This window comes from Anopheles gambiae, chromosome 3 (genome assembly GCF_943734735.2).
Source record: "Anopheles gambiae chromosome 3, idAnoGambNW_F1_1, whole genome shotgun sequence".
Classification (NCBI taxonomy): domain Eukaryota; kingdom Metazoa; phylum Arthropoda; class Insecta; order Diptera; family Culicidae; genus Anopheles; species Anopheles gambiae.
The window spans coordinates 17,202,560-17,221,194 of record NC_064602.1 but is presented as its reverse complement, the minus strand read 5'-3'; the positions used below and the strand labels follow the sequence as shown (position 1 = coordinate 17,221,194).

Sequence of the window (18,635 nt, the reverse complement as noted above, 5' to 3'; positions counted from 1 at the left end):
GCAGATGCAGCAGCAGCAGCAGCAGGTGCAGCAACAGATGCAGCAACAGCAGCAACTAATCACGCAAGTATTGCAGCAGTCACAAATTACAAACCAGCAAAGCCAGGCCTTCCCGACGCAGGTCATTGCCCCCAGTAATCCGGAGTTGATTATTGATGCGTTGTCGGGTAGCATCACCGAGTTCCGGTACGAGGCGGAATCCGAAATAACTTTCGATACGTGGTTCGCGCGCTACGAGGACCTGTTCGCACAGGATGCCTCCCACCTCGACGATGCAGCAAAGGTGCGCTTACTGGTGCGCAAGTTAGGCCCTGCGGAGCACGCACGCTACGCTAGTTTCATCCTGCCCAGCGTTCCTCGGGAGATACCGTTCGATGAAACGGTGAAAAAGCTGAAGGCCCTTTTTGGGAGAGCTGAAACGCTTGTGAGTAAGCGCTACAAGTGTTTGCAGCTAACGAAATCTCGTACGGAGGATTTCGTGTCGTTTGTTTGCCGCGTGAACCGCTCCTGCGTCAACTTTCAGCTGTCCGCAATGAGCGAGGAGCAGTTCAAATGCCTGATATTAGTGTGCGGCTTAAAGGATGATGCTGATGCGGACGTGCGCACGAGACTTCTCTCTCGTATCGAGGAGAGAACCGACGTCACGCTAGAGCAGCTCTCCGCTGAGTGTGAGCGAATCTCCAGCTTGAAGGTGGATACCCTACTAGCAATGAGAATGAAAAAGTGTGCGACTTTCAGGTGAGGGGCATGTAGAAGCATGGGGAGACGGTTGGAAATTCGCGGAATTGCTCGGAGGCGCGAGCGTGTTTTGGTTTCTACACAGTTTTTGCACTCACACAATTACACATGTGTGAATGTGTGCGTTCACTTTCAGCCTGCGCGCTCAGTTTGGTTTTCTCGCAGCGGCATGCGGGTATCGGTGTCTCGCTCGCACTAGTGCAGCGAGTGTTCCTCTGTGCGCTCCCCTTCTTGCCACCACACGAAATCGTCAGTTCAGCTCAAGCGTTCGCCGTGAAAGGCTGCGCGCGTGTTAGCCTAAGTCCCGGGCGATCGAAGTTTCGCTAAGTGTTGAAGTGTTGTGCACATTGAAATGAAGCTGCGCTTTTGTTTCACCATTTATCTTAAATGTGTGATATGCGCTGCTTTATTTCAATGTTTATTTTTGCTGTATCGAACATCAACAACGGGATCCACGCAGTTTGACGGTTCTTTGAAATACGACGATTTTTTTATATTAAGAATTTGTGTGATTTTGTGGCAAGATTGTGTGAAGCTATGTGTGAAAATGCCCCTTTATTTGCAATAAAAGTGATAAAATATAAACCAAGTTTGATGTGTTCAAGTTTTTGTTTTGATTCGGGTGTACCAAGTCCGAATGAAGGAAAGCGCACAGCGCGCTACGAAAGAAACGAGCGGGAGGGGGTGTCAGTCCAGCGCAGCGCAATTCGCTGGAATCAAGTGGGAGGGGGTACCAGTTCAGCGCTGCGCAAGCCGAAAGAAACGGGAAGGAAGGGGTATGAAGAAAATACGATGAAACAGCGCGAGCGAGCGTTCTTTACAGCGAGAGCGCCTCGTGTATTTTAAAGGCAAGCAAGAGAGCGCATTCTCTCCGTGGTAGCGCTCCATCCGCCATTTTTAATTTCGAGCCCAAAACAACGGACTTTGGATCCGATCTTGGGCCGGGCCCCCACCGCGTGTTTCTACCTACCCCTCGCCTGAAAATTTCGTTCTCTTTGTCTGTCGGGTAGCGCCATGATCGCTACTCAGGCGGAGGAGCAAATCCTAGCACTAAGAAGTAGAAGCAATGCACAACAGCAGGCGAGCAAGTGGAAACAAAGGAAGCAGTACCAGCATACGAGGAACAGTGATAATGTAAACAAACCACCTGGGCCGTGTTGGTTATGTGGTGAGGCTCATTGGGCAAGTGAGTGCTCATATGCTCTGCACAAGTGTCGCGATTGTAACGTAACCGGTCACCGAGAAGGTTTTTGCAACCAGCAGAAAAGAGGCAACAAAAAGGGGAAGTACAAGAAAAAAAACGCACGTCGGTGGACATGCGTACGGTGACGGTCAATGTTTGTAATGTCCAGCAAGCTAGAAAATTTGTTTGGACACGGGAGTACGCAAATGCTTTTAACAGGTTCAAAGACCTGTTAGCATCCGACTTGCTGCTGACGCACTACGACCCGAATGCAGAGATAATGGTCTCTGCCGATGCATCGTCGGTTGGACTAGGCGCGACCATAAGCCACAGGTACGCGGATGGCTCGCTGAAGGTTGTTCAGCACGCATCGAGAGCCCTTACGAAGGCTGAAGCAAATTACAGCCAAATTGACCGCGAAGGTTTGGCGATTATATTTGCTGTGAAAAAGTTTCATAAGATGCTGTTTGGGCGCCACTTCCGATTGCAAACCGATCATCGACCCTTGTTGCGGATTTTCGGGTCACATAAGGGTATACCAGTGTACACGGCAAATAGGTTGCAGCGGTTTGCATTGCAGTTGCTGATGTATGATTTTACCATCGAGTACGTGCAAACCGATAAGTTTGGCAATGCGGACGTGCTCTCAAGGCTGATACACGAGCACGCAAAACCGGATCCGGAATACATAATCGCAAGCGCTGAGTTGGAAAATGATGTAAGTTCCATAGCATCATACTGTATTAATATATTTCCACTCAATTTTAGAGACGTTGCGAAGGCCACGGAGTCCGACCCTGTCCTGAAGAAGGTTTACGGATACATCATGGAAGGGTGGCCCCAAAATGTCGCATATGCTGCAGAGCTGGCTTGCTTTTACCACAGAAGCGAAGCCCTAACCACGGTCCGTGGTTGCATTTTGTTTGGGGAAAGAGTGGTGATCCCTAGCAAGCTGCAGCAGCGTTGCTTGAAGCAACTACATGAAGGGCACCCCGGTATCCAGCGAATGAAGTCGAAGGCCCGGAGTTACGTGTACTGGCCATCCGTTGATAAGGACATAACGGAGCACGTAAAGGGATGCCATGCTTGTGCGATAGCGGCAAAGACTTCACCTCGCGAAAAACCTGTTCCCTGGCCAGCGACACAGAAACCTTGGGAACGTATTCACATCGATTTCGCTGGGCCAATCGATGGTGACTATTTTCTGATCGTGGTAGACGCTTTTACCAAGTGGCCAGAGGTGATACGAACGCGAAGTACCACATCAGCAGCAACGATCGCGATACTGAGGTCAATCTTTGCGAGATTTGGATACCCGGAAACGATGGTGAGCGACAACGGGCCACAATTTGTCAGTGCTGAGTTTTCGGAGTATTGCAGTAGTCGCGGTATACAGCACGTCACAACTGCGCCATTCCATCCGCAATCGAATGGGCAGGCGGAGCGCTTTGTTGACACCTTCAAGCGGTCGATGAGGAAGATCCAGGAAGGGGGAACAACGCAGGACGAAGCGCTTGACGTTTTTCTGGCGAGCTACCGGTCAACCCCCAACGCTATTTTGCCGGACATGCAGTCACCAGCTGAAGCCATGCTAGGCAGAAAAATGCGAACAGCGTTGGCACTGCTGAAACCTCCACCTGCAGCGCAAGCAGAACCGGCCAACTTGGATAGACGATTTCAGCGCGGTGACCTCGTCTACGCCAAGTTCTATGCGCGGAATTCATGGAAGTGGGTTCCGGCGCAAATCATACGAGAGTTGGGCAGCGTTATGTTCGAGGTGCAGACGAACAATCAACGGGTTCACAGGCGCCATGTGAACCAGCTGCGAAAACGTGATACGGCCGTGGGGGCTTCCAGCGAGGACGTGGACATAGATCATTTGCCGTTTGATCTGCTGACGGACAGCGCGGTAGCGGAATCGAGTTCTGTTCCCTTGACGGACCATCAAACTAGCGCGTCACCCACACAACCATCTCCACGCCCAATCCCGTTCGCTACTACAAAACGCCAGCAGCCGATACGGTCGCCACGCCGGTCTTCTAGGCTTAGAAGACTTCCGCGTAGGCTCGAGGGGTATCGTCTGTAATTAAAAGGGGGAGATGTTGTGAGCTAACCTGGCCCGGACTCATTCACGGCGGTAACTCACGGATGACAGCAAAGCGTCATCCGTCAATGTATGCGTGTGATCGATCCGGGGGTCATCGGTTGCGCGGTCACGGACGTTGACCGCCAAACACCAGCGCGCACTGAAGAACTAGCGGTCAGCAAGGAAGCGTGCTCGAAGCCAACACCAAATTGTAACCAAGTGAAGTTGAATATATACGTTAGTAAATTTATTAGTAACGCGTGAGTTTTATTCGACCACCTCTGCGATCGAAAGAACATAAAAAGATGAGTGTATCAGGTGAAGCGAGACCTGTTGGAAATCGAGTGTCTACATGGATGGGAGGCTGCAGCCACGCACTGAGAGAGACATTAAAATACTAAGCTTAATTTTCGGAAGAATATCTTCGAACGCGTGGCTTCAAATATTTGAATTCTCAAGCAATATAAGAAAGAACACGTTCAAAATCCAGTAAGAAGGGCAACAGATAGCCCGTAAAAAGTGCAAAGTTCGCCCACTTATCGATAAACGTGACCACAGTTTGTGCAAGGCCGGCCTGCACATTATCAGCCTAACCGGGTGCGTCCAACAAGAAATGACGTGCATTTTTCGCTATGCGATTTATCCTGCGCTTTACCTTTTTTAGCGACTTGATAAATCCTCGATTGGATAAGACGGGTTTCGCACGAGCGCCGGCTCTGCATCATCGTGCAGTATTTTATCGCAAGACAGTCACAGAGCAGTACAACTCAGTGTTGTTCCGGCATAACGACATCAACGTTGCACTCTCGCGCTTTCCCAAAATGTTTCGTTTAAATACTATCCCGCAAAGGTTTGTTCGATGGAACAAGGTGAATAATCATGCTGTTAGAAGTGTAGCAGTGAGAGCTGCTTCATCGCTGTCGGACCCACAGCGCCCTAACCGATCGTTTCTGATGAACATGTTTGGCGGGAAACTCGAAACAGCAGAGCTGTTCCCCTATCCGGAACCACTTAACGCGGAGCAGAAAGAGTTTGCGGCAGCTCTAGTCGATCCTGTGCACAAGTTTTTCACGGTAAGTGTGATCGCGATGACCCACTGTTCTCTTATTGCTTTATTCTAATGGCTTGTTGGTCCCTTTTTGCAGGAAGTGAACGATGCCGTCCGAAACGATGATACGAGCAACGTTGATCGTCGAACGATCGACGCGCTGTGGGATCTTGGACTTTTGGCCGTGTATGTACCGCCGGAGCTCGGTGGTTTGGGCCTGTGCAATGTGCAGTCCGTGCTGATGGCCGAAATAAGTGGTAGCTACGATCTGGCGCTCAGCTTACTCATCGGCGCCCACAAGAGCATCGGGACGAAGGGCATCCTGCTGTACGGCAGTGAGCGGCAGAAACAAAAGTATCTGCCCATGCTAAGCAGCGGGCGTGTGTTTGGTGCATTCGCGCTCACCGAACCGGGGACCGGGTCGGATGCGGCATCGATAAAAATGAAAGCAGTGTTAAGCCCGTGTGGCACCTACTACACCCTGAACGGTTCGAAGCTGTGGATATCGGGTGGTGGGTTGGCCGACATCTTTACCACCTTCGCGCAGGTGGAGTCGGTCGATGCAGCGACCGGTGAGAAGCGTAACAAAATGACAGCGTTTATTGTGGAGCGAAGTTTCGGTGGCGTTAGCACCGGGCCGCCCGAGGACAAGATGGGCTTGAAGTGTTCCGTCACGAATGAACTGTTTCTGGACGATGTTAAAGTGCCGGTGGAGAATGTTTTGGGTGAGATTGGCAATGGGTTTAAGATTGCGGTGAACATTCTGAACTCTGGCCGGTACGGGCTAGGAGCGATGCTGTCCGGGACGATGAAGACGTGCGTTGAGAAGGCAGCGGCTCATGTGAGTGACAGGGTGCAGTTCGGGCGGAAGTTGATTGAGTTTGAAAATGTGCAGGAAAAGCTGGCGATGATGACGATTCAGCAGTATGTGGCGCAGAGCCTAACGTACATGGTGTCTGGGAATATGGATAAGGGTTCGGTGGACTATCATCTGGAGGCGGCCGTGAGCAAAGTGTTCTGTACGGAGGCGGCTTGGAACGTGTGTGACGAAGCGATACAGCTGCTCGGTGGGAATGGGTTCATGAAGCCTAGTGGATTGGAGCGTTTTTTGAGAGATATAAGGGTGTTTCGAATTTTCGAAGGGGCGAACGATGTATTGAGGATGTTCATTGCCTTGACGGGTATGCAAAAGGCGGGGAAAGATCTTCGTGGGCTGCAGGATGCGCTAAAGAATCCATTTTCGAACATGGGAGTGATCTTCACTGAAGGTACAAAGCGAGCAGGACGCAGTGTTGGAGTTGGTGGAACGAATCTGCGACCTTTTGTTGCAAGCGAGCTCCAAAATGCAGCCAAACAGTGTGCTGAGGTACGTTGTAACTGCTTGAAATAAGAAATTCCTAATATTTGATTATTTGTGTCTTCTTCATCGCAGAGTATTGATGTCTTTAGTGCCACAGTTGAATCTCTCCTTCGAACACATGGCAAAGGAATAGCGGAACGACAGTTCCAGCTCGCCCGTGTTGCGGATTGTGCTATCTTTATCTACTCGATGGCCACCGTACTGTCCAGGGCTAGCCGTGCGGTAAAGTTGAATCTTCCCTCCGCGGAGCAGGAACTGCTGATGGCACAGATCTGGTGCAAGGAGGCAAGTGATCGTGTCCAGCAAAACATTCACCGTATCCAATCGAAGTCTTTCAAGGAGAACTATCAACGGATGGCAACGGTAGCTAGCTGTATTTCCAAACAACGAGGACCGACGTACACGAACCCATTGGAAATAGACTAATAACATGTGAAAAATGTTGAAATTTGGAAGAAAAGCAATAAATATAAAATAGTAATAAAAATGTTAACAGATTTTGACCACTGCTTCTCTGAACCGTTGTGCTTATTGGTCCAAAACGGCGCAATACGAGATAAGTTATGGGCTCCCCCTCCCGTCCTCGGTCAATGGTCGAATGGAATTCCCCTAACCTAGGCAAAAATGTCTGCAAACTCCCGGTGGGGTAGCTTGAGTTCATAAGCCCCCTCTACCCCATAATAGACACGGTAGTACGTCCACTTCCGTTGCAGACTCACACGCAGATACCTGCCGCCGGTGGAAAGATAGTGAACTTTTCGCTTCGATATCACCGTTATCCGATAAACCCCTGCATACGCCCCGAACGACGCCACCGTGTGAACTCTGATTTAAAGTAAAGTTTAGGAATTCGGTTGCGGGTCAGTTTTGAAACAGCCGCAAACTGGTTCACACGTGTCGTTTCGCCGTATATCCACCATGTTGCAAGTGGGCAAGAACATTGTACTGACCGCCTCAGTTCGTCGCGCGGTGCAGTTGCAGTGCAGTGGAGCAGTGGTTAGAAATGTGTCCTCTAGCGGTGTAGTGAACGCGAGTGCCGCTGCACAGTCCAGCAGCGATCAACCGAAACCGAACCGATCGTTCGTGATGAATCTGTTTAGTGGGAAGTTGCAGACGGCGGAACTGTTCCCCTATCCGGAGCCGTTGAACGAGGAGCAGCGTGAATATGTGCAGGCTTTCATCGATCCGACAATTAAGTTTTATACGGTACGTTGAGGGAGATTGGGAGCTTTTGGAGTTGTTGGGACTCAATTTTGGATTTTTTGGTTGTTGTTTGTTTTGCACTCCAGGAAGTTAACGATGCAGCTAGAAACGATGCGACGGCCTCGGTGGAGAAAGCGGTCGTGGATGCGCTGTGGGAGCAGGGCTTTCTTGGCCCGTTCATTCCAACCGAGTACGGTGGACTGGGACTCTCCAATGCCCAATCCGTCCGGTTGTCGGAGATCTCCGGCAGTTACGATCTCGGTATGTCGATCTACGCCGGAGCGCATCAGACGATCGGTACCAAGGGCATCCTGATGTACGGCAACAAGGAGCAGAAGGAGAAGTATCTTCCCCAGCTAAGCACGGGCCGTGTATTTGGTGCGTTCGCACTCACCGAACCGGGAACTGGCTCGGATGCGGCATCGGTTAAAACGAAAGCCGTCCTAAGCCCGTGCGGAAAGTATTACATCCTGAACGGTTCGAAGCTGTGGTGTTCGGGCGGTGGCATTGCGAACATCTTTACCACGTTCGCGCAAACCGAGGTGGTTGACCCGAAGACGGGCGAGAAGAAAAACAAAATGAGTGCGTTTATTGTGGAGCGTGGCTTTGAGGGTGTCAGTACGGGTCCGCCCGAGGACAAGATGGGCATCAAGTGTTCCGTCACGACGGAAGTGTTTTTCGACGATGCAAAAGTGCCGGTGGAGAATCTGTTGGGTGAGATTGGGAATGGGTTTAAGATTGCGGTGAACATTCTCAATTCGGGCCGGTTTGGGTTGGGCGCGATGTTGTCCGGGACGATGAAGACGTGCGTTGAGAAGGCGGCCGAGCATGTGAGCAATCGGGTACAGTTCAAGCGGAAGTTGGTTGAGTTTGAAAATGTGCAGGAAAAGCTGGCAATGATGGCGACGTATCACTATGTGGCGCAGAGCCTAACATATATGGTGGCGGGCAATATGGATAAGGGTTCGGTGGACTTTCATCTGGAGGCGGCCGTGAGCAAAGTGTTCTGTACGGAGGCGGCGTGGTATGTGTGTGATGAGGCGATACAGCTGCTCGGAGGGAATGGGTTCATGAAGTCCAGTGGGTTGGAGCGGTTTCTGCGGGATATGAGAATATTCCGAATTTTTGAAGGCGCAAACGATGTGCTGCGGATGTTCATTGCTCTGACGGGCATACAGAAGGCAGGAAATGATCTCCGAGGGCTGCAGAAGGCACTGAAAAATCCACTCGGAAATATGGGAGTGATTCTGGCGGAAGGTACGAAACGAGCAGGACGCAGTGTTGGAGTTGGTGGAACGGATTTGCGTTCTTTTGTTGCAAGCGAACTTCAAAATGCTGCCAAGCAGTGCGCTGAGGTAAGGCGAAGGAGACATCCCGAGGATTTCCCATCCTCATTGACTATTCTCACTCTCCATTCCATTTCCAGTCAATGGACATGTTCAGCAAGACCATCGAATCTCTGCTCGTGAAGCACGGCAAAGGCATCGTCGAGCGACAGTTCCAGCTCGCCCGGGTGGCGGACAGTGCCATCGACATCTACACCATGGCGGCCGTACTTTCCCGGGCGACCCGTGCCTCCCAGCGGGGACTTCCCTCCGCCAGCCATGAACTCCTGATGGCCCAGATCTGGTGCCAGGAGGCGAGTAGCCGCGTGCAGCGCAACATTAACCGCATCCACTCGGGCAGCTTCAAGGAGCACTATCAGCGGCTGGCGCAGGTCGCACGGAACGTGTCGGAACGGCGCGGCCTACCGCACACTAATCCGCTGGAGATAGATTAAGTGTGTTTGTGCTTTACAATACCTTCCCCCAGTTTTGTAGATAAACGATAATTATCTTAGCACAGTAAATCATTGACGGATAATAATAGAAAAGAAGGAAGAATACACCACGTGCAATGTGTCTTATCTTAGTTCTTTTCCCCGCCGGCCCGGTGGTTCGTTTTATCACAAATCGAATGAAACCGGTCAGCGGGCGTTATCTATTTCCTTGAAGTCCAATCGGTTACGGCTGCAGATTGTAATCCGGTTCCCGAGTATTAAGGGTTTTTTGGTTGTTTTATTTTAGTCTTTTTTTGTGGAGTGCATGAAAATTCATACTACAACTGGTGCGATGCAACTCGCGAACCGGTCAGTCTCGTGCTTACCGTCGTAATTGGTTGGTGAATCGGAATCGGTCAGTGTACGCCAGAATGTTGCGTTTGGGAAGTCGTTTGATTGTCGCAAGGAATGAGCAGTCGTCCAAGGCCATTCTCGAGCAATGCTGCAGGCAAGTACTTTATGGAAAGGAAAGAACGAACCTGTTGCATGGTGGAAGTGAAAATTACTCACCTGGAAGGCTAAAACAGAGGCTGGAAAGACTTCACGGTTAAGTGGCGTCGTCTTCCAAGGGATTTTTGAAGGATAAATTCATGTAACGTAGATATGGTAGACATTGATTCACTGATCAACTACGTTGCTTGCCTTTGAAGGTTGTAGATGAGTCACAACAATTCTTTTGAACATCTTGGAGGAGTTTTTCTGATTTTGAAGGGATTTGTGGTGTAAAGGTTCTGGATGTAGATCCTTCCGCCATGTTGTTGTCTGTGCTTTTCTATAGTGAGTAGAAGTACATTTAAACTGAAAAGATACACGATATGTACTGTATGTTCAGATTATCGAAACAGGTTCTACAAGATTTTGAATTTCTTACTATTTCTATAAGTGATTTTCGCAATTAAGAAGGTGCCGCTTTATTTCACAACATTATCCAATGACGTCACTAGAAGAACAGGGTGCTTTAATTCCAAACCTTCACCATACTTCTGCAAGTTGCTCAGTATCCACAAGGACAGCGCTTACTGTGATCAACCCTTCCAGAGGAATATTGCGAGAAAACAACCCCTTTCTGAAGTGTCAATGAACGAGCGCGCCCGTTCGATTGTTGATAAACAATGTGCGTGTGGGGAGCCGCGCAGCAGCCTCCTGCTCGCGTATTGCTTGTTCGTTGTTCGCAGTTCCGCATCAAAGCAACACGCGCGCGAGAGAGAGCGTACACGCAAGCGAGAGCACGCGAGAGATTTGCGCAAACTGTCATCAATGAGCAATTCCTCCACTCCCCTCGGTTTGGTTATTCGCGTATCGGCTGTTGACGTATACGCACACGTACTGTGAGTTGTGGCGGAAATTTAATAAAAAACACACTAAAAGCGACAAAATGCATCGCTTCCATCGGCTGGTCGGAGTGTCCAATCGAGGCGTAGTGGTGGCGTGCGATACTAATGGTGCCGCCTGCTGGCTGGCTGGCAAAAGCCAGCAAAGGTAAGTTGTGCAGTAGGCGGCGAAAGTCGGTCAGTGTTTCGGTATTTGCGCTACGCGGTTGGACTTTGCACCCTTCCGCTGGTAGATAGAAGCAGCCAGGGCTACACTTGCGCGTCTAAATCCGTGATGAAATCGTAAAAGCGCGGTGAGTTGGCAACATTCGCCACAGTGCGGTGTCGACTGTGAACTTTGTAACGGGGAAGCCGGATCGCTTAACCGGGTGGCTCAACTGATAGGCGAGCCTGTGTGCGTGTGTGTGTGTGTCTGTGCGTATGGCGATAATGCGCACTCAAACCATGGGTCAATGACGCACAGGGCGGTGTGTCCGGGAGAATGGGAATTTGTGTGCAATTGATTCCACCCATGCCAATTGAAGCAAGTGACCTAATGCTGCTGCTTCTTCTTCCTTTTATTGCAGATGGCTTTCCGCATCGCCGCAAACGAAACCGAAGGAGCGCGCCGCGGCCGCCCCCACGGTCAACACCTCGTTCATGGCGAATCTGTTCCGTGGCGAAATCGAACCGCTGCAGGTGTTCCCCTTTCCCGATTCGCTCAATCCGGACCAGAAGGAGATGATCGGTTCGTTGATTGATCCGGTCACCAAGTTTTTCGTACGTTGGAACCTTTTTTTCAACCTGTTGCTTACATGAACTTTCTTAAGATATATTAATAACCTACTTTTCTCAATTTTTAGGACGGCTACGATCCAGTCAAGGCGGAAAAAAATGGCGGCCCGGACGAGGCCACGTTCCAGAGCATGTGGGAGATGGGCCTGATGGGCATGCAGGCACCGGAGGAGTACGGTGGACTTGCCCTGCCCAACACCGGGTACGCCCGCATGGGCGAGCTGGTCGGTGCGGCCGATTTGGGGCTGGCGGTGGTGTTCGGCGCCCACCAGAGCATCGGCTGGAAGGGTGTGCTGCTGTACGGTACGGAGGAGCAGAAGCGCAAATACCTGCCCCAGGTCGTCACCGGTGGCACAATCGCTTGCTTCTGCCTGACCGAGCCAAGCTCGGGCTCGGACGCTGGTTCCATCCGCAGCCGGGCGGTGAAATCGGCCGACGGTTCACATTACGTGCTGAATGGGTCAAAAATCTGGATCAGTGGCGGTGGGCTGGCGGACATCTTTACCGTGTTTGCGCAGACGGAGGTGACGGATCCGAAGACGGGCCAGAAGAAGGACAAGGTGACGGCATTCATCGTGGAGCGTGGATTCGGGGGTGTGACCAGTGGGCCGCCGGAGGATAAAATGGGCATCAAGTGCTCGAACACGGCCGAGGTGTACTTTGACGATGTGAAAATCCCGGCCGAAAATGTGCTGGGTGGTGAGGGCAATGGGTTTAAGGTGGCGATGAACATCCTGAACAACGGTCGGTTCGGTATGTCGGGCACGCTGGCGGGTACGATGGCCCACTGCATCCGGAAGGCGGCCGAGCACGCGACGACACGCGTGCAGTTCGGGCAGAAGATTGAAAACTTTGGCAACGTGCAGGAGAAGCTGGCCCGCATGGCGATGCACCAGTACGTGAGCCAGTCGATGGGGTACATGATCTCGGGCAACATGGATGCGGGCCACACGGACTACCATCTGGAGGCGGCCATCTCGAAGATCTTCTCGTCCGAGGCGGCCTGGTACGTGTGCGACGAGGCGATCCAGATACTGGGCGGCAATGGGTTCATGAAATCGAGCGGACTGGAGAAGTTCCTGCGCGACATCCGCATCTACCGGATCTTCGAGGGTGCGAACGACATCTTGCGGCTGTTTGTGACGCTTACCGGCATTCAGTACGCTGGGTCGCATCTGAAGGAGCTGCAGCGGGCGTTCAAGAACCCGACGGCGAATCTGGGGCTGATCTTTAAGGAGGGTTCGCGCCGCGCGGTACGAAGCATCGGGTACGGCGGCACGGATCTGAGCACGTTCGTCGTTGATCCGCTGAAGGAATCGGCCGCCCTGTGCGCGGACAGCATTGATCGGTTCTCGAAAACGATCGAAGCGCTGCTGATCAAGCACGGGAAGGGCATTGTCGATCAGCAGTTCCTGCTGATCCGGCTGGCCGACTCGGCGATCGACATTTACGGCATGTCGTGCGTGCTTTCGCGCGCTAGCAAGGCGGTGCGCGAGAATAACCCTTCCGCCGAGCATGAGCTGCTGATGGCGAAGGCGTGGTGTGTGGAGGTAAGTTGAAATGGCGTGAAAAGGGAGGTTAGAATTGGGAACTAAATCCATCTTTTGCGTTGCAGGCAAACGATCGAGTGCGCATCAACATCCGACGGGTGAACAACGGTGTGTTTGTGAAGAACTACGACACGATGAGTGCGATCGCGAAGAACATCTGCGCCCGGCAGGGAATTGTGCAATCGAATCCGGTCGGAATTGCGTAAAAAAGGGGTGCCAGGGTGACCTGCTGCCATCATCACTACACACACCACACCATATGCAACCATATATTGTGATAAAAATCGTACCGAAATTAAAGCGCGTGTTAATTGCCGTTGTTACGTTTAATACATATCAAAAAAAGGACGTTTAAAAGAGACGGATCTTTTTGCTTTTTTTTGACACGACGTTTGATTTAGATTACTTTATTTAAAATAAATAATAACACAACATTCGCAGACACATGCTATGTAAGGAACACATGAGACCAATTCCGAACCCTGCTACGTTTTGATCCTGATTTTTTTGTATTTTTAGGTTTTGTTGTATTTTGTATGTTGTTTTTTTTGGCTACAAACTTCCAATGCCTTTTGTTCTGCCATCTTTGTACTGCCACATTGCAGCGGGTGCAAAAGGTATTGGTGGGGGACCGATGCTTGGCTCATAAGATTTTGAATAAGAAAACGGTTTTGGGGGCTGTTGGAAGAGATGTACTTTAAACACGGGGCCACCACTTCGTTCGATTTCTATTAAATTAAACGAGTTGTTTCGAGAAATTCGATGTATTTGACTGTGTGCGCAGATGATGTCCAATTTGTTATACCAACCTATCTACAAAAAAAAATCCCACCAACCAGCCAGTGCAGTCTCTTTTCAGGTGCTGGAGAGAGGAGGGCAATTAATGGGATGAAAAAGGAGGTGAATGGTATTTTTGCTGCTTTTCGTTGTTGAAAACTATGCTACATCAGAGATACAATGGTATGGATGACATCATGGGCAAGAGTGGTGGAGTATGTCACCCACCAACACACATACACACGCACACACACTTTAATGAACGTCTAGAGACTGTCCTATCGATCCGGCCGCGTTCTATTGGCCCTTAGAAGTAGGGTAGGACAAGGCGGGCTGATACGAATAATACGAACCGTGTGCAACAAACGTTTAAAATACGATTCAAAGGTGCTAAAGATCGTTACGGTTGTGTTTTCATTCTTACAAAGAGTTGATTGTAGAAGTTGACGCTACCGCCACGTGCTGAGGTAAAGGGGGATTAAGAGGAGTTCGGGGTGGTTGTAGGGGGTTCGGCGTTTTGTTTTTAGTTCCGATCGTTAATATGTGTGGGGGGGGGGGGGGTTTAAATGTTCATCCTGTTGTTGTTGTTGTTGTTGCAGCGCGTGCGTTTAGTCTATGTTCAGCGAGGAAAGCTGCTTTTCCACCCTGAAAATGTACAGCAAGAGAGCGAACGTTAGAGTAGGCGATCGTTGCTAGGGTTCAAATATGCTGCAAAGGATGCTTACGTAATCTCCACGTCCTGAAACAGGTCCCCTATCCAGGCGATCGAGATGCAGTAGTGTTGAAACAGCTGCACCAGCAGCTCCGCCTCGTCCAGCATCTCGATCCGTTCGGTTCGTGCGCGCTCCGACGCGGGAATGCTGTGGTAGATCTGCACCATATCCCACGCCCTGGCACCGTGCCAGTTGCACTGCAGAAATCTGTAACGGGGGCAATCAAGTCGCGCAATCAAATCAAATGCTGATCCGTCTCATTGCAGTGTTTCGATTTTACCTGGAAATCTGTGCGTCAAGCGATACGCATGAATCGACGCCGGCTAAGCTGCAGCCCCGCTGCCGCAGGTTGTTCAGCATCACCTCGCCGAACCGGTCGTTCATGTTGACCTGCTCGTAGTTGACGAACGCGGCCGTCTTGAAGTTGGCCGCGAACCATTTCAGCAGATTGTGGCAGTTCTGCGGCTCAATGTACACCAACACACACTCGGCGAGGAAGATGGTCGGCACGCTGTAGTCGATCTCGGACTGCTGCAGCTTCAGTGCCACCTCCTCGATGTTGCGAAGGTCCACGCCCACTATGTGGTAGTTGGTAGAGTGGAGATCGGTCGGGCTGAGGCGCACTTCCCCATCTGCGGGAGGGAAGGGAGCGAACATCGGTTTGTCAAAAGAGGTGAGCTAATTAAACATTTATCTCCCTCCTACCTTCGACGTGGATTTTCTCAAGCAACACTTTGTTTCGCTTGATTTGGTAACATTTGCGGGAGGTAACGTTGGGGAAGTCGAGCTCGACGAAGTTGGTCACCATGTGGCCGGCCTCCCGCAGCCTCCAGTACAGCGTGTCGAAGCCGCAGCCCAGATTCACGATTTGGCATTTGTCTCCGGTTTTCTAGAGAAAAAAAGTAAATAAATCATCACCGTCAACGACACAGGCATTTTACATACGCACACTCACACACAAACACACCAACTAACCTTGAAAAACTTTTCAATGCACATCTCTATACCCTTGACGCGGGCATAGTAGCCCCGGTTTATTTCGGGCGCCTTGCGATCCGGGTTGCGCACAAAGTGCGCGATGTAGTCGTCCTTCCAGTAGCCCAGCTTCACCGCGGACCGTTTGCAGTTGCTCGCGTCATCGTTGGTGGAGATGACGGCTTCGTCGCACGGATGGAAACTCGGTGGTTCCATTTTTTCGGTCTGCTGTATCCTGCGGAAGGATCTCCGCCTGCAAGGGAAGAGAGCGTTTGCTTTTAGCCTTATTCAACGCGACGTGAAAAAAAACACAACGCTGGGATAGAGCGAGGGCTAGCTTAGCAGCTAAAGTGCAGCAATTACCCTTTTCCGTAGGTATAAACAAACCTTTTTGAGTATTTTTCACGAAACACAAATAGAAGACTTTGGTTCTGCGAAGGAGGATGATTTTTTGTTGACAGAGTCTCGATTTGACAGTTGTGAATTTGTCCATTTGGCCGATTGTTTTGAACGTACATTTGCCCATAGTCCAGCGTATGCAAGGCCCTACACAGACGCTCAGTTTAAACGGTAAAACATTATTTAAAAAAAATATTCGAAAAATAGCTATAACATGTTAGAATTTTAAAAAAAAGAGAGATGCGTTTTAAAGAAAAACAGCAAACAATGTGTTAATCTCGCACTACTGACCAATTTGTCAACAATCGGTGGTACTGGGTGCTCGTGTTTCAAGAACGCCTAAAAGTATGCAATCAGTACAACGTCTGAGTATTTTCATAAACTGGGCAACAGATTGAGCAAATCCTATTTCAGCTTAAAGTTGCCCAAAGGATAATACCGTACTTTGGCGAGTATAACGACCCCCTTTTTGGTCAAATTAAGGGGGTCGTTATACATGGTAAAATACAGCACTTTCTTAAATTATTATATTATTAATGTGTAGCAATTTTATCGAGAAGAACATATCTGGTAAAATTAAACATAGCTTAATCAATTCAGGCAAAATATAATATCGTTTTAATATATGTCTTTGATATAAACTTAAATGATAGTTTACGGAACAAATGAGCCGAATTCTAACGATAGATCCCATCTGGAACATTGAATTGTTGCTGCTTGTTTTTTTTGTTCCTGTAATACAGTAGAACGCCATTTATCTGTGGTAATGAGGTCTCGACCTCGCCTGCATAGGTCGTATAATACGGCTAATAGGTTGAAGTATAGTTTTTATCACAATTTCGTGCAGTTTTTAAAATGTTGTGTTACGTCTGTGACCAGTATTACGTCTGTTTCAGTAGTCAGTTTTTAAGAAGGAAAGTATGTTCAATGAAAATATTTGAAATTTGCCATGAATCTTTGTGTTTTTAGTGTTGACAATGTGCTCTGATTTTTTCCAATACCTTCCTCAGCAAGGAATGTCTCCTTTGTATTGAACTGTAATTTCACAATAACACGGTCACTTAACACGGGCAGTCGGATAAAAGGTACCCGAATAAACGGCGTCACACTGAATGTTATTTGTGACACTTGTTTACTTGTTGTCATCACGGGTTCAAACCTAGAATAAACCGGGAGATCTCCAAATCACATGATAGACCTTGTGAAAACCCCACAAATCTTTGTGACCTTATGCAACAGAATGTCAAATCTATCCCATAGCTGGCTAACGAAGGCTTTTACGCACCTGTCATGTTTTATGTTATGTTTTGTAATCCGATGATGTAATACTAGAGTCAAACAGAAAAACATACATAAAAACTTTTTTTTTTCTTTAAAAGATGCATGAATATTTGAGAAAATTACGAGCTTCTGCGTTTTAAACGAATTCTTCAGTTTAGTACAAGAACACTGTAGAAATTCAGTCACGTGGAGCTCCCGAGGGGGGCTGTAGGCTTCAATCATACCACTCCGTGTTTCTCTCTTGGTCCTTCTACGGTTGAACTAAACCCACGCTCGAGTCTTCTGCAGTGTTAACTTTCGTGAAACTGCTTAGAGCAGAGGATTTCAACCTTTTTGCAGCTTTTCCCCATGTGTGGGGTGCATGTAGGATTGCATTACTTCCTCACAAATTATTGAGCGGGTAGTATTCAATTTTAAGTACGGTACTTAACCAAATTTTGACCAGGTTTATTTGATAATTAGTCCAAATATTCCAAAGAAATTTGCAATTGCAAAAATACTGTTCGTGCTATAAATTTAGTCAACTACGAGTATACGTTAACGAAGAAGGTGTGTGAGTTTAATATAATTTAATAAAAAGTATATATTCATGAAGTATATTTCATTTTGAAATTTAATTTCATTTGGCTAGTTCTGATCATGAACATTACAAACTTCGAAACTCATCAGCTTCTTTAAAGTCATAGTTGGTCGTATATTACAAGAAGTGAACTAGACACAAACCTGCAACCGTCAACAACGGACCGTTGGACAACGGAGAGATGATGTACGATAAGCTGCACCGGTAAAAGAGTAACTCTCACCTAAACATCTTCGCACGGTACGACATTTTAAAAAGCCTATGAAATCAGAGCAACGCTTTGTTTTAAAACATATCAATTATTGTTTTAAATAAGCTCTTCTGTAGTATACAAACATAGCGCATTATGTTGCTGTAGGCTCTTGATATTTTTGCTAAAGATAAACCGTATGAAGGCTAGATCAAACTGGGACAAGAAACTTTATCCTCTAGTTTCTAGCTAGACTTTGTTTTGGTCAATTCAAACCTTCTACTAGAAGCGTCAGCGCTAACCACGTATCAGTTTCTCGACAAAAGAATACATCCCCATCTTTAAGATATCATTTTTACTCACCCATCAACAGCTTAACGACAACGGCCACACCACGAACGGGGGAAAGGAATGTTGAAAGCCGGGGGGGAATGTTTACACAGCACAAGAAGGCGCATCAGATACGCAATTTTCTTCCGTACCACGGTAGGCCCCACCATAAATCATCGATTGCATGCCGAATTTCCCGAATCTCGTACACGTCCAGCGCCTGCGGCCGCTTTGGAGGGAATTCCAGCTGGGAGTACAAGCATAAAAGTGACCTATTCTATCATGAAGCAATTAAAAT

At 48.9% G+C, this 18,635-nt stretch overlaps 4 protein-coding genes across 6 annotated transcripts; 3 read left to right on the top strand and 1 right to left on the bottom strand.

The window, feature by feature from the left end:
* The first annotated feature begins 4,591 nt into the window (after positions 1-4,591).
* On the top strand, positions 4,592-6,904 carry LOC133394118 (very long-chain specific acyl-CoA dehydrogenase, mitochondrial-like). The gene is made up of 3 exons (XM_061663120.1): positions 4,592-5,080; positions 5,153-6,421; positions 6,488-6,904. The coding sequence occupies exons 1-3, from the start codon at positions 4,640-4,642 to the stop codon at positions 6,839-6,841; spliced, it is 2,064 nt and encodes a 687-aa protein (XP_061519104.1). The 5' UTR covers positions 4,592-4,639; the 3' UTR covers positions 6,842-6,904.
* A 340-nt stretch (positions 6,905-7,244) lies between these two features.
* Positions 7,245-9,508, top strand: LOC133394119 (very long-chain specific acyl-CoA dehydrogenase, mitochondrial-like). The gene is made up of 3 exons (XM_061663123.1): positions 7,245-7,621; positions 7,705-8,973; positions 9,045-9,508. Exons 1-3 carry the CDS (start codon positions 7,334-7,336, stop codon positions 9,396-9,398), a joined length of 1,911 nt encoding a protein of 636 aa, XP_061519107.1. The 5' UTR covers positions 7,245-7,333; the 3' UTR covers positions 9,399-9,508.
* A 242-nt stretch (positions 9,509-9,750) lies between these two features.
* On the top strand, positions 9,751-13,536 carry LOC1275626 (very long-chain specific acyl-CoA dehydrogenase, mitochondrial). Of its 2 annotated transcripts, none has more exons than XM_061663122.1 (4): positions 9,751-9,885; positions 11,335-11,527; positions 11,611-13,092; positions 13,158-13,536. In XM_061663122.1, exons 1-4 carry the CDS (start codon positions 9,809-9,811, stop codon positions 13,296-13,298), a joined length of 1,893 nt encoding a protein of 630 aa, XP_061519106.1. In that variant the 5' UTR covers positions 9,751-9,808; the 3' UTR covers positions 13,299-13,536. The 2 variants fall into 2 exon arrangements, with proteins under 2 accessions (XP_061519106.1, XP_061519105.1); XM_061663121.1 differs by lacking the exon at positions 9,751-9,885 and adding an exon at positions 10,561-10,916.
* LOC1275625 (leucine carboxyl methyltransferase 1) lies at positions 13,460-16,042 on the bottom strand. 2 transcript variants are annotated; one of them, XM_061663126.1, is made up of 6 exons: positions 15,945-16,042; positions 15,558-15,810; positions 15,288-15,471; positions 14,863-15,214; positions 14,595-14,789; positions 13,460-14,514 (listed from the first exon to the last, which is right to left on the bottom strand). In XM_061663126.1, exons 2-6 carry the CDS (start codon positions 15,771-15,773, stop codon positions 14,478-14,480), a joined length of 984 nt encoding a protein of 327 aa, XP_061519110.1. In that variant the 5' UTR covers positions 15,774-15,810; positions 15,945-16,042; the 3' UTR covers positions 13,460-14,477. The 2 variants fall into 2 exon arrangements, with proteins under 2 accessions (XP_061519110.1, XP_061519109.1); XM_061663125.1 differs by having other exon boundaries at positions 15,921-15,997.
* Between the last annotated feature and the right edge of the window lie 2,593 nt (positions 16,043-18,635).